The sequence below is a fragment of the Coniophora puteana genome, assembly GCF_000271625.1.
Source record: "Coniophora puteana RWD-64-598 SS2 unplaced genomic scaffold CONPUscaffold_1, whole genome shotgun sequence".
In the NCBI taxonomy this organism is placed as follows: Eukaryota; Fungi; Basidiomycota; class Agaricomycetes; order Boletales; family Coniophoraceae; genus Coniophora; species Coniophora puteana.
Window position 1 is genome coordinate 2,917,520 of NW_006913053.1, and position 12,456 is coordinate 2,929,975.

The 12,456-nt window shown below is 52.9% G+C and overlaps 4 protein-coding genes across 4 annotated transcripts; 2 read left to right on the forward strand and 2 right to left on the reverse strand.

Moving 5' to 3' along the window:
• Positions 1 to 86: 86 nt before the first annotated feature.
• Positions 87 to 1,365, reverse strand: CONPUDRAFT_148957 (proteasome activator pa28 REG alpha beta subunit; the record flags this gene model as incomplete). Its single annotated transcript, XM_007765375.1, has 11 exons — positions 87 to 128; positions 181 to 294; positions 345 to 475; positions 527 to 544; positions 597 to 610; positions 668 to 676; positions 730 to 767; positions 817 to 1,066; positions 1,118 to 1,155; positions 1,214 to 1,276; positions 1,324 to 1,365. The coding sequence occupies 11 exons, from the start codon at positions 1,363 to 1,365 to the stop codon at positions 87 to 89; spliced, it is 759 nt and encodes a 252-aa protein (XP_007763565.1).
• A 123-nt stretch (positions 1,366 to 1,488) lies between these two features.
• On the forward strand, positions 1,489 to 7,994 carry CONPUDRAFT_134252 (TAF1 transcription initiation factor TFIID subunit TAF1). The gene is made up of 18 exons (XM_007765376.1): positions 1,489 to 1,548; positions 1,599 to 2,046; positions 2,107 to 2,255; positions 2,300 to 2,582; positions 2,633 to 2,814; positions 2,865 to 3,089; positions 3,137 to 3,232; positions 3,283 to 3,446; positions 3,499 to 4,157; positions 4,210 to 4,556; positions 4,621 to 4,772; positions 4,829 to 4,955; positions 5,046 to 5,082; positions 5,153 to 6,891; positions 6,953 to 7,192; positions 7,253 to 7,517; positions 7,577 to 7,608; positions 7,667 to 7,994. The coding sequence occupies exons 1-14, from the start codon at positions 1,537 to 1,539 to the stop codon at positions 5,422 to 5,424; spliced, it is 3,153 nt and encodes a 1,050-aa protein (XP_007763566.1). The 5' UTR covers positions 1,489 to 1,536; the 3' UTR covers positions 5,425 to 6,891; positions 6,953 to 7,192; positions 7,253 to 7,517; positions 7,577 to 7,608; positions 7,667 to 7,994.
• A 2,248-nt stretch (positions 7,995 to 10,242) lies between these two features.
• On the forward strand, positions 10,243 to 11,050 carry CONPUDRAFT_95930 (EF-hand). Its single transcript, XM_007765377.1, has 3 exons — positions 10,243 to 10,465; positions 10,519 to 10,812; positions 10,841 to 11,050. The coding sequence occupies exons 1-3, from the start codon at positions 10,252 to 10,254 to the stop codon at positions 10,975 to 10,977; spliced, it is 645 nt and encodes a 214-aa protein (XP_007763567.1). The 5' UTR covers positions 10,243 to 10,251; the 3' UTR covers positions 10,978 to 11,050.
• Positions 11,051 to 11,092: 42 nt separating this feature from the next.
• On the reverse strand, positions 11,093 to 12,168 carry CONPUDRAFT_43709 (uncharacterized protein; the record flags this gene model as incomplete). The annotated part of the gene is made up of 3 exons (XM_007764211.1): positions 11,093 to 11,208; positions 11,263 to 11,700; positions 11,769 to 12,168. Coding segments are annotated over 3 exons (954 nt in total), but the record flags the coding sequence as incomplete, so codon positions are not given.
• Positions 12,169 to 12,456: the final 288 nt, after the last annotated feature.

Below are 12,456 nucleotides of genomic sequence, written 5' to 3' on the forward strand. Positions count from 1 at the left end.
GACGTGCGGAATGCAAGATGAGTGGAGGTAAACTGCGTTTCACGAGTAAAATGTCAAGACGGAGAATGCGATCAAGCATTAGGCAGTTAGTAAAGACTAGCGCCATTGTTGCCTTTGGGTGCACGAATCTAAACTCATGGTCAAGATGGCTATCTCCGGCCAATCGTGAAGCGAACGGACCTTGGCAATGTTTTTGTGCAGGATGTCGGCCATCACAGCGTAGACGTTGCGAAGGTCCTTTATGTTCTGACGAGCGAAGAACAACTGTTTCTCGTCGTGCTCCCGTAGGCCAAGCTTAGGCCATTATCAGTGAGTTGCTGTCACACGTCAAGCAGTCATCGTACCGCGTAGTCTTCGACATTCGGATATTTGATCAATTTTGAGCATATTTTCGCGCGAGCCAGATGGTCTTGGCGGACAGCATCACGAATATTGTATGCACTTTCTTGAGAGCGCATGAGCTCAGTTAGGACCTCTGCCACAGTGTGTCAGCGTGATCAACGTCTTGAGTATGGACGAAGCTTACCCTCCTGGATTTGAACACCTAAAGAAGGCGGTGATATACAATTCCTGAACGAGTTGTTTTACACGCTTACCAAAGTTATCTCCACTGAAGAATTGTGGGCATGATTAGCGCAGAGGCAATTACACGAACTGATTCTCCTACTCTTCGATCCTGCCAACAAGGTCAGCATAAGTGCGTGCTACATTGACCTAAATAAATCTCACTTGGGCATCGTAATATTGATCCATAGCTTGACTTTATCCTATGACAGCAAGTGAATTCAAGCAGAACGACTTCTGGGCGTCACTTACGCATGAATCGGCCAGTTGTTCGCATTCGTCCTTCAAGTACTGACGCAAACCCGTAATGTGGCGGTTGGCGTGAACAACGCTGGGGTACCGTGCGTTGACGATGTCGTTTAGAGTCGTGCTTGAACCGTCATCCGACTCCGACCTCTTCCGTTTCTTGACCTCAGCGCCGTCTGTGCGAGTTGGAGCGGGGTGGACGGTAGCATCGGTCGAAGTCGAGGCATGGGAGATGTGGAAGGGGGAGTCTGGTGAGCTTGTAGAATCAATCTTCGCACTCAGTTCGCTAAAAAGAGGTCAGATATACTGTAGCGAGGTATAATCGCGTAAAGCGCCGTACATTATCTGACGTACGAGACGATATATTAGCAAAGATTCATCTCCACAGGATGGGCGCTCTCACCTTGCTGGGAAATATGCGGAAGATGATGTCCTCAGCTGCTGTAGCGACAGAACCCCGGAAAGACTACGTCGTGTGAGATTGTGCATGTGTCAAAAGCGAACATAGAATACCTCTAATTTGCGCGATATGTCACGGTCCATTTCTTTCGCCATGGTTGTCAGCGGCGACTTTACGCAAGTGTCCAAGAAAGGGCCCGAGTCCGCGCTAGGTACTTGTGCGGTCACGCCGATTGCCTTTTTAGGGGCTTTCATCCCTTACTTAAGGGCCCCCAGCACGGCGGGCAGGACACGCGCCGAGACGCCCTAGAGTGCGCGCATTCGACAATGGCTCACCAGGCAAGTGATTTTGGACAGCATTGGTCTATTGACTATAATTTATACTATAGGAGGAAAACGATGTTATCTCGACTTTGACAGGTTTCTCTCTGGACAATGTGCTCGCCGGCTTGTCTCTCCCTACAGGCACGGGCCGGCTACCAAGCAGTCTTGGGATCTCAGGTCTTCCATCCTTGGACGCGTCGCAGATATATAGCGAAAGATGGGACGACGACGATGCAGTAGGGGCTGGAGAAGGGGAGGATTACGAGGATGAGGTGGACAGGGAAATGCAAGATGAGGATCCGTACGAGTCAGCGGTCAAGATGGAGGTCCAGTCTCCGATTAGCCTTCGACCAAAGCAGAGGCGTACGCGTCTAGTGAAACGTCTCGTGGAAAGACCGAAAACGGTGTACGAGCGATTCCCTGCGTTCGAAAAGGACAAGGTCCTCAACTTCTCCGAGCTCTTCAAAGGATACACCGTCACCAAGTCTCGGCTTTCGAAGCGAGCCCTCCAGGGTAAGTCTTATGTCCCCTTAACCTGTCAAAGGTTGTCGTGATGATATTCACCTGTACCAGCTGAAAGTGTATACGCGAAGAAACGAGAAGCACCCAAGGGTTTCCTTGACGCAATTGTCGGTGACACCAGGCGACAGGTTGAGAACAAACGGGTGGAGGCAGTGGTATCAGCTGGGAGCATAGATAATGACCTGCTTAAAACACTGCAGGTGAGTCTGTCCATTGTCATGCCAGTGGTAATCTTAACGAACAGGCTCGGGAGAACTCTGACGTTCCTGTCACGCTTCCCCTTCATGACCGCAGCTTCGACCTTGTCCTCTTATCCAATTGGGAAGACCAGATCGTCATTCACCCTGAGAATGCATTCCCTTCTCACAAACTCGAAGACAACAACCTCACGATGCCAGTCAACAAGTCCTTGGAGTCTGGCGCATGGACTCAGAGTATCATATGGAATCCAAACGCACCATTCAGGGATTTCACACAACTTGAGCTCGATCACGAAGAGGACGAGTACCCTGAAGAACGACCTCAAGGTATTGATTTGTGCTCGAGGAAGCCTAACGAGGCGCTGATTCATGTCTAGAAACTGCGCGGCCGCGGAAGCGTTTCCGTGCTGAAGGTGCTCCGTCCAGAGACAAGTTCAATTTGTCCAACGATCACTTCTATGAAGTTTCCAAGGACGGCGCCCGCCACCGGGTTCGGCAGACATTCGGTCAGCTCGTGGTCGAGCACGCCTACCCTGCTCAGAAGTTGCAACTGCCCTTTGTAGGTAGTATCGTAGGCATCTGTGACACTATACTCATCTCTTCCTCCAGTACAAGACACGTGTTTCGAAGCAGGAAGCCCGTGCATTCCACCGTCCTGCCTTACAATTCCCTGTCAACTTTGAAATTCACTTTACGAAGGTTCGTACTGCCAAGAAGAAGAAGGACAAAGCTGGTCGCAAAGTGGGCAAAGGTGGTAATATTGGCGAAGGACTGCGGAAAACAAATGATCTCACCTTAAAAGACACAAGCAACTTTGTCCTTTGGGAGTACTCTGTGAGTTGGGATGCACTTTCCTTTAAACATTGGCTAATCAACAACAGGAAGAGCATCCTCCAATCATACAAAACTTCGGAATGGGCAGTATCCTTGTCAACTATTATCGCAAGAAAGATGAGAAAGACGAGCATATCCCCAAAGTACGCTGGTAGTTTGCATCACCCAGACCTTGGTTCACCTCTTTTGGCAGCTGGACCTCGGCGTTCCATTTGTTCTTGAGCCTCAAGACGAGTCCCCCTTTATGAAGTTTGGTTATGTCTACCCCGGACAGACTTTTCCAGCGGTATACAACAACCTAATCCGAGCGCCATTGTTCCGACACAAGCCTTACCAGACTGATTTCCTTTGCGTGAGGTACGCTCAGTCTGTAACAATGGCGTATGACTTGTGACTGACAGTCTTCCAGGAGTACAATCAGAGGCGAAACTAGATACCACTTGCGAGAGATCAAGAACCTTTTCGTCGTTGGCCAAAGCTACCCAGTCACCGAAGTACCGGGTCCTCATTCACGAAAGATCACGAACACCATCAAACATCGTCTACAAATCATTGCTTTCAAGTTGCTCAAGAAGAGCTATGAGGAGCGCCTCAAAATCTCTCGGTTGATGAAATACTTCCCGGATCAAAATGAGCTACAGATGCGCCAGCGGCTCAAGGAGTTCATGGAGTACCACCGACGGGGTATTCATCAAGGGTTCTGGAGGCTGAAGTCAGGCATTACCATTCCGAGCGACGCCGACATGCTCAAAATGGTCGGGCCAGAACAGGTGGTCCTCATGGAGAGCATGCAAGTTGGACAGCGTCATCTCCAAGATGCTGGGTACACACAAACGGCCGAGCAGGAAAAGGATGCGGACGAGGAGGGTGAATCGAAGCTCTCGGTAGAGCAACAACTCGCGCCCTGGATTACGACGAAGAACTTCTTGTTTGCGACGCAGGCCAAGGCCATGCTTCGTCTGCATGGTGAAGGTGATCCTACGGGTAGAGGAGAGGCATTCAGCTTCATCCGAATATCTATGAAGGATATCTTTGTGAAGGCGGGAGAGGATTATGAGCAGAAACTAGGTGCGTTGGTTCCAAACATCAAAAATTTACATGAGCTGACGCTGCATCATAGCCGAGGCGGAAAATCGGCCAAAGTCTGCTCATAGATACAACGTTGCTGAGCAGCAGCAGATCTACAAGTCCGAAATCGAACGCATTTGGAAAGCGCAGTTTGACTCGCTGAGCCGGACGGATGAACCAGAGCTCAGTGAGGAAGACGAGCCAGTTCCAGATCCCAAGAAGTCAATGCAACGGCAACCTTCACTAAAGTTCGAGGGCATGCCTTATTCGCCAGCAATGTCCCCCGTTACGCCCGGTCCCATGTCCCCTTCGTTCAGTCGAGCTTCCTCTGTTGATCACGACCGAGAGATGAGCATGGGCCCGAACGACAGCCGCAAAGTGCTTCGCATTCGCCGACTGGTGCGGTCCCCCACCTTCGCAAAACACCGGGGTGCACGTTCGTACTGACGTGAACGATGCACAGGTTGATGACGAGTGGCAAATGGAGATCATTCGCGATCCTGCGGTCATACGCGCGTATGTTCGCGCAAGGCAGCTTCTCGAGGAAGAGCAGACGCTCGCAGACAATCTCGCGCCCACGGGCGATGCTTTCAAGGACAAACGTTACAAGAAGATGTGAGTTATCCAATGCATATCTTATCGCTGTTGCTAACGAAGGCGCGAATGGTTAGGCTCGAGGATCAGATAGCGCGCATGAAGAAGAACCAAGAACGCCGTCTTCATCGCAAGAACGCGAAGATTGTCAAGGAAGGAGGGACACCAATGCAACTAGACCGGCCGCTGAAACCGGACACTACGGTATGTAGACCTATGCATTCTCTCTGTCTGGGCCTTTCCTTGCTCGGCTTTCGTTATCACTAACTCTATTCAACAACGATGCGATAACAGAGACGCTGCGGTCACTGTGGCCAAATGGGTCATATGAGTAAGTTATGGTTTCCACTACCAATCTCCCCAAGATCTGTGCGCTCAGTCAATGTCCCAAACGCCCACAGAGACCAACCGGAAGTGTCCGAGATGGGCTGAGTTCAACAGCGGTGCAACCCCTTTACCCGCGACGCCGGCATCTGCCACAAGTCCACCGCCGGGCACACCCATGTCCAACATGGGCGGGTTCAGCCGACAGGGACCGTCATTTGGGTTTGGAGCGGCTGTGCCTTCCCCTCTGGCAACGAGCCCACCCATGACCGCCGTCGGAGAGGACCCGCTGCCTCCAACACCATCTGGATCTGCACCCAAGATCAAACTCACGCTCAAACGCACATGATGAGAGATGAATGCAATTTGCTATGTATGCGCCAGTATAAGCCGATGTATTATGTTACAGTATCCACACACATGCTTAATGTTAATGTTCGCTATAACTTACAGTTGAAATGAATGAATCGAGAGCAAGTCCGAGAATGCCGAAAGAGATAAACGGAAACCAAGCTAAACTACGCCGCAGCCATCTCAACGTCCAGTGACCGTGGAATGGGCGCCGGAGGCGGACGCGATCCATACCGCTGCTTGAAGTCCTGGTTGATCTTGACAAGCAGATCCCGGATGAGCTCGGCGTGCTTGCGCCGCTCAGACGGCGATATCTCCTTTGTTCTGTGTTCGAGTTCTATCTGGCCCACCTTGCGCGCGAGGTCATCGCCCTCTACAGCCATAGCAACCGAGCGAAGGCTGGGGAGGATCATGTCCGCCGAGGAAGGTGATGACCGTGTGGAGCTAGGCGTGGTGCCACGAGAAGAGGCACTCGACCGCGGCGAAGACGAGGGCGACGTAGAACGGTACATCTCGGAAATGGGAGGCAGCCTGATACGGCCGGTTTCGTCTCTCTTGACGCTGAGCGTCGGCAGCTTGAAGTCGCTGTCCTCCAAAGACGGGTAAAGCTTGGTCGAGGACGACTCGAGCGAGAAGCTCTGCAGTGCTGCCGGAGGACCGCGTTCCACGACTTTCCGCAGCTTGGGTTCCACTGGAGCCGGTGGCTTGGTAGACGCACCCATCTGGAGCGGGACCATATTGCTCCGCCGTGCGTCAGCGTAAAAGTCCGGCTTAGATAGCTGTACACTCGGAGGCATCCCACGCGGCTCACGCAGAACATCGAACGTTGCGAAGTTGTCTGAGATCGTGGCATGATGAGGAGGCGTGGCGTTGGAAGGCGTGGAACTTGACGACCCAGGAGAAGTCGGGTCAAGCGGAGGTGTAGGATGATGGTAAGCTGACGCCGATTGGTACTGACGAGCATACATCGCCGCATAGTCATGCGATGCAGGTGCGGAGACACGGCGCTCGGCGTAGGACATAGGCACGTTCGATGGCGCGTTCATACCCGCATACATGGCATCTGCGTTATAACCACCGGGGTTGACCGAAGCATGAGTCGACCTGTGACTCGAGGGAGGGGAAGGATACGCGTTCGTGGCAAAGGCAGGAGCCTGAGCATACCCTGCTTGTTGCGTGAAGTTAGCACCCGACCCGGCAAGTCCTGGCATACCAGCAAGACCAAGCTGGCTGAGGCCGTCTGTGTCGAAGTAAGAAGGGGGAGAGATCCGGTCCGCAGTGGGGTGAGCGTTGCGGTGTTGCGCCGCCGTAGTGACATCACGTCCCAGAGTAACGAGGAATTCGTTTACAGCCGCTAATTCCTGAGGAGTACGGATATTGAGCGAGATTGAGCGGGGATTGAAGCTATCGGGATAAGGGGCGGGAGTATCGTTGAAAGCCAAGTTATTCAAGCGTTCAGCCATGTCTAGATGGATCGCGTGAGGATTAACGTCTGCGGACAATAAACCACTGCGACGGACACTTACGGGTGTCATACGACGGCGTCACCTTGCGTTTCTTCATGTCAAGCAAGAAGTCGTCAACTGCGTAATCAAGAGACCTCTTAGTGCGGGTAGGGGCCATAGGCATACCCTCGTGTTTGACACCTTCCCATGTGGGAACCTGGTTGTGAAGGAAAAGGTCGTATGCAGGGTCTGAGACCTGACCTGGATGTGCATGGCTGTCTATTTCGGGGGAGGGCGTGGGGAGGAAACCGTTAGCAGGGGCTAAACGTTGAACGATCAGCTTAAGCGGCAGGGCCACAGAAGCTGCAAGGTAAAGCTCACCTCCGTGGAAGTTGTCCGAATGGGGACGGGCGAAGGGCGAGTGAACTTTCGATGGAACACCACCTCCGGACGCAGGACCGATCTTGCTGAGAGGCCTGTTGATCTGCCCCTTTTGGTCGAGACCGTCCCCGCGGACACGAGAGACGTACATGGGGTCGACAACGGTGATAGCCTTTGAATGCTTGTGTTGAGCGTGGTGCTCTTCGGTGTGAATTTTTTCGTGTTTCTTGAGATCCTGAGGGCGCTTGAAGGACTTTTTGCAAATCTGTGCGATGTAATTACATCAGTTCGATGTTAAGGTTGAGATGCACATAGGGGCCATACCTCACAGACGTGCGGTTTCAAGGGAGTATGAACTAAAGCCAGAAGAGTGGGCCATCAGATTAGGCGCGCGACATTAAACGGATAAATTACCTCGGAGGTGGCTTGTGATATGATCACGTTTGGCGCATGTGGTGGCACAGTCTTTCCATTTGCAGGTGAGACAGAGGTTGTTGGTGCTCTTCCTGCCAATGTGGTCATTGCAGAGATGGTTGTAGAGCATCTCTGGGTCTGGGAAGGCGGTGGTGCAATCTGCCCATTGGCAGGTATGAGCCTCCTGTTGTTGCGGGGAAGGAGACACGGAGTGGTGGTGGTCCGCTGCCGGTGAGGTGGATGAGTCCTTTGAAGAAGATGGCGGAGAAGGTGGAGAGGCCATGGCTGGGTAGGCGGAGATGGCCTGGAGAGTTTGCTGGAGTACGTCGAGGGGGACGAGGTCTCGAGAAAGAAAGGCGGTTGGATCCATGCCGAGCTATTAGACTTTATATCGACGACACAGCTAATCGTTCCTCAGCGCCAAGACTTTTCCCCCTGGCTTCTCCTCTTTGCCAAGAACGAGTGCCAAGACAAAGCCAAGTCTTGGCATGCCAAGCCCTTTATCCTCCGGCCATCTCCGATCTTTCTCCTCTCCTAGCATCTCACTCCCGTCTCCCTCCGGCGGTTCCCACTCTACTTCCCACTCACACCAAACTCGCACCTTCCGTTCCCTCCGTCCCGATCTGTGGTTAGTCTGTGTTCTCGGCCAATCTCCCAGTTTATACAGCTAGCAGCTTCGATTTCACGTTTTCGTTCTCTCCTTGGCACCTCCTCCTCGGCGCAGATCTTCTCAGCCGTGCTCATGCTGAGACAGCTGTGTCTTCAGCGCCTCTACTCCCGTCGTTTAACTGCGGAGAATTCAATGTCCTCCACTCAACTTGCGCCATCGACGGAATATTCTCTGCAGAAAGCCGCACGGGTTGCTCCCTGTTGTCCACAAGCCGCACTTCATGGCACCTTAATCAGCCTATCATCGATCAGTCAGTTCGGCATCCATAAAGTATGCAGCAACGTTTACTCGCCGGCCGTTTGGCTTGGCGGCGGCCAGGTACATTGCTGCTTACACCTTACCCACTCGTATCCAACTCGACCGAGGCATCTGCATCTCCTTGCATCTCTCGTGTATTCTTAGGCCTCTTTTTTCTCATCGAGAACCAGCGAGGAGTCCCTCAGGGTGATCCCGTCCGAGGCGGGTTCTCAAGCCGGCTTGGACTCGTCTTTTTAGGCTACGCTTCTTGATCTCTATGATGCTGAGACGTGCGCCATCCGAGAGCGCTAAGTGGTTAGCCAAAAGCTTGGTTGCCTGCGGCTTTAGCTGTACCGTGGTACAGGTTACCATCGTGGCGTAATCGAAAACTGAGTTCCGACTTCTATCTCTCTCGATCTCCTCGCAAGCCTACATCGTTCATCTCCCCTCAATGGCCGCTTGTGTCTGTGCTCTGAGGACCTCCTCGCTCACTCGAGGTGCGGAAATGCAAACAATACCTAGGCGCCAAGGCTTATATACTCCACATTAGCCATGTTCCAAGACTTCTCCGAGTTCAGAAGGCACCAAGACAAAGCCACCTGTCCTCGTTTCAGAGGAGCTGACCTGTGCAGTCGTCAATGACTATTAGGAGATACTAATCTAAGTAGATCTGATACTTGTCGCTGCGGACGAAATCTTTTTGTTATCCATGCTTGGTTCATGCTTTACTTCTCGCACGACACTCGGACGAATGCGGGCCTAGTTCTCTTTCTCCGCGGCACACGTTGGTGAGAATTACATGCAGCAAAGTTTCTGAGTAGTAAGTTGATAGGGCGCGATGCAGATGCCTATGATGGCTTCCTCGATCAAGTTCCATGGGATTCTTATTGTCGGGTTCGGTCAATGGTTTTTGGCATGCTATATGCTGGGAAGTTGTCCATGCGAAGAAGGAACTACATACAAAAGATGGATACAGTATGTGACCCTTCGTAGTGCTAATCATATGTATCCCTGTGTGCGCGGGAAGTAGTTTAGACGCGGGACTCCTTGCGGCAGCTCAGGGCATTCAAGGCAAATAAACTTTCCGATCTCTTCCTGTGGCTTGTTAGGCAAAGATGACGAAACCCTAAGGCGGCCGCGGTAACAATCAACCTGAGTTCATGTGTGTCGCGGATGGACTCGGGTCTGTTACACAATCTTATACAATACACCCAATGGTGTGGGTTGATTTTGAGTTGATTGCATCAAAAGCCCCCACACAAGGTACAAGCAAAAGAAGCATTTACCGATAGCTGGTAATAGTGACAAAGGCCCCGGCCGCCCCGTTCAGCTGAAAGCTTACTGAATGAATTGTTGCGATACGGTCTCGCGGTTCGCTCGCGGTACTGCTGTGGTCCCCCAGATGTGTGTGTCCAGCTAAATGACGGTGCCAAGAGAGGCCAAGGTCGTGCGCCAAGCGCCAAGTCAGGCCAAGCTGTGCCGACAGATGCCGTAGGATGCCGTGACAGCGCCAAGGGTGTCTCCCGCCGGATGCCCGATCAGGCAGGCCAAGTCCCAGTTTACCAATCAAGAGCAGATCCGAGTCCCGAGCCCCGAGTGCCGGGCCGGGCTGTGGGGCGGCGGCTAAGACAGCTCGCGGGGCGTCGAGCCTGAGCTTGCTATCGTGAACCAGCTCGTCATGTCGCGCTACCCCGACTACCTCTCGCCGTCCGCTGCACCGGCCAAGCTGTCCAAGGCCCAGAAGTCGCGTGCGCGACGTGAGCCCTCGGGTGTCTTTTCGCTGTTCGAGCCGCAGCAGATCCAGCAGTTCAAGGAGGCGTTTCAGCTCATCGACCACGACAAGGATGGCTGGGTCACTGAGCCAGATCTTCGAGAGCTGTTCACCAGTCTGGGTTTGTAGTCTTTCTCAATCTACCTATGGCTTCAATGGTGACACGAAGATCAGGCATAACGCCTTCCAAGACGATGATCGACGACCTGCTGAGCGCCCGGCCTGGTGGACGGGGTCATAGCAGAATGTCGTCGGCATCGATGGCTGAACCTGCTTCGGGCGAGAAGGGGATCAACTTCACGATGTTCCTCACCATGATGAGCGAGCGTCTGTTCGAGTTTGATCCTGAGAACGAGCTGCAAGAGGCATTTGAGTGCTTTGACGAAGATGACTCTGGGTCGGTCAAGGTGAACGAGATGCGCAAGTGGATGAGCGAGGTCGGGGAAAGGATGGATGAGAAAGAGGCGCGTTGTTAAGCTGTTATTCTCTTCCGCAGAATATCTCATCTTGTGCATACAGATCGACAAGTTCCTGAAGAGCTCATTTGCAGACCGTCAGGGCAACTTCAACTACCGTGAATGGATCAAGGTGCTCCGAGTGAACGATGAGGGCGAAGAGGCAGAGGCATCATGATTGCGCAGTGCATTTCCTGTATTTTACCCATTACGTTGTATATTGTTTTGCTAACGAACACCATGAAGCTCACGAATCTGACACACTCTTCTGATTGTCCGCGAATGCGTTACCCTCAAATCCACTTGCCCTCCAGCGGTTCCGCCGGGAACGTTTGCTTGTCAAAAGCGAGCTCTCTGAAGATGTCTGTAGTGCTCTCTTCGCCTTCCTTCTGACCAGCCTCTCTCATCGCTACAGGAATTTAAGTATCGCAACACAGGACTCATGGCCTACAAAGAGGCTTACCTTCGCCTCGTTCTTCTCCGAGAGCTTGATCGTTGCCCTGGTCTCCGGAGTGGCTCGCGATGAGCAACAGTTCGGCACCCTCGTGATTCAGAAGCTCCGATACATGGGCTGTAGTAAACCTGAGACCGTATGACTGGGTGCCTTTCGTGCCACGCCCAAAGACCTCATTCATGATCCCCTCCGGATACTCCGCCCGTCTTTCTTTTGACAAGCCGATCTGCTGTGGACCAGTTGGCGGTGCAAGTGGATTCTTCACCTGCAAGACAAACGAGCTGGCTTTGTGTATACCAAGCGCCGTTTGAACCTCTCCCACATCTGCGGGGTGAGAGAGATGGTACCCCAGATGCGTCGCGTTCTTGGACGGCGTGCTCCCCTCGCTGTTAACTATCGCATAAACGCCTCTCCCGGCAATGCGCGCCGGCTCCTCGTGCCTCGTGCCTTGACAAAAAAACATGACCATGAATGATGCTAGGACGCTCGAACGAACAATTTCACCGTGGACCTACCGCGTGTCTTGGTTTCGTAAGTGTTCTCGCCGAGGCCTTCCTCCAGCGCTTTGAGGTCGTCCCCAAACGTGACCACCGAGCCCCAAAATACCTCTTTTTTCCCCGCGATTTCGGGATCTGGGAGGCGTTTTTTCCCGACCGTGATCAAGCGGAACCGCTTCTTTGTTCGGTCCTTTAGTTCGGGCGCTGGCACCGCGTCGCCGCCCGCCTGGACGAGGTTCAGTTCCTGTTCATCGGTGTCGCCGTGTGGGAGATTCTCGTTGTCTGTGTGCGCGCTGAACTCGGGTGGACGCGGGACGAGGAGCATGTGGAAATTTTTTACGTCGTCTATGTCGTGTGCCTCCTCATGCTGCACTTTGGGGCGGTAAAAGAAGTAGATGTGGCCGCGCTCGACAGTACCTTGGGATGGCCGCGTGAGTATATGCGCTATTTTTGCGGAGACAATTGATCATAGGCTCACCTGGATGGAAGGCGTAATCGGGTTTTTGCTTTTTAGCAGGCGGTGCTTTGGCCTCTGTGTCCTCATTTGTTTCGGTTGCGTCGACTTCTCTTTTCTCCCCTGTTGTGTGCGTTGTCTCAGGCTCCTTTGCTGAGTTGCCACCGTTGGCTTTGGTTTGAGAACGCGTCGCCTTTGCGGGCGACTGAGAGTCAGACATGATTGATGGTAGAAGAAATCGGCTTGAAAATG

What these genes read in the sequence shown, in the direction of transcription:
- CONPUDRAFT_95930 (XM_007765377.1), top strand. Translation starts at nt 10,252, where the DNA reads ATGTCGCGCTACCCCGACTACCTCTCGCCGTCCGCTGCACCGGCCAAG. An exon ending in AGAGCTGTTCACCAGTCTGG is followed by an intron (nt 10,466 to 10,518) that starts GTTTGTAGTCTT and finishes CACGAAGATCAG; the next exon opens with GCATAACGCCTTCCAAGACG. An exon ending in GATGGATGAGAAAGAGGCGC is followed by an intron (nt 10,813 to 10,840) that starts GTTGTTAAGCTG and finishes TCTCTTCCGCAG; the next exon opens with AATATCTCATCTTGTGCATA.
- CONPUDRAFT_134252 (XM_007765376.1), top strand. An exon ending in TTGTCCTTTGGGAGTACTCT is followed by an intron (nt 3,090 to 3,136) that starts GTGAGTTGGGAT and finishes AATCAACAACAG; the next exon opens with GAAGAGCATCCTCCAATCAT. An exon ending in ACTGATTTCCTTTGCGTGAG is followed by an intron (nt 3,447 to 3,498) that starts GTACGCTCAGTC and finishes ACAGTCTTCCAG; the next exon opens with GAGTACAATCAGAGGCGAAA.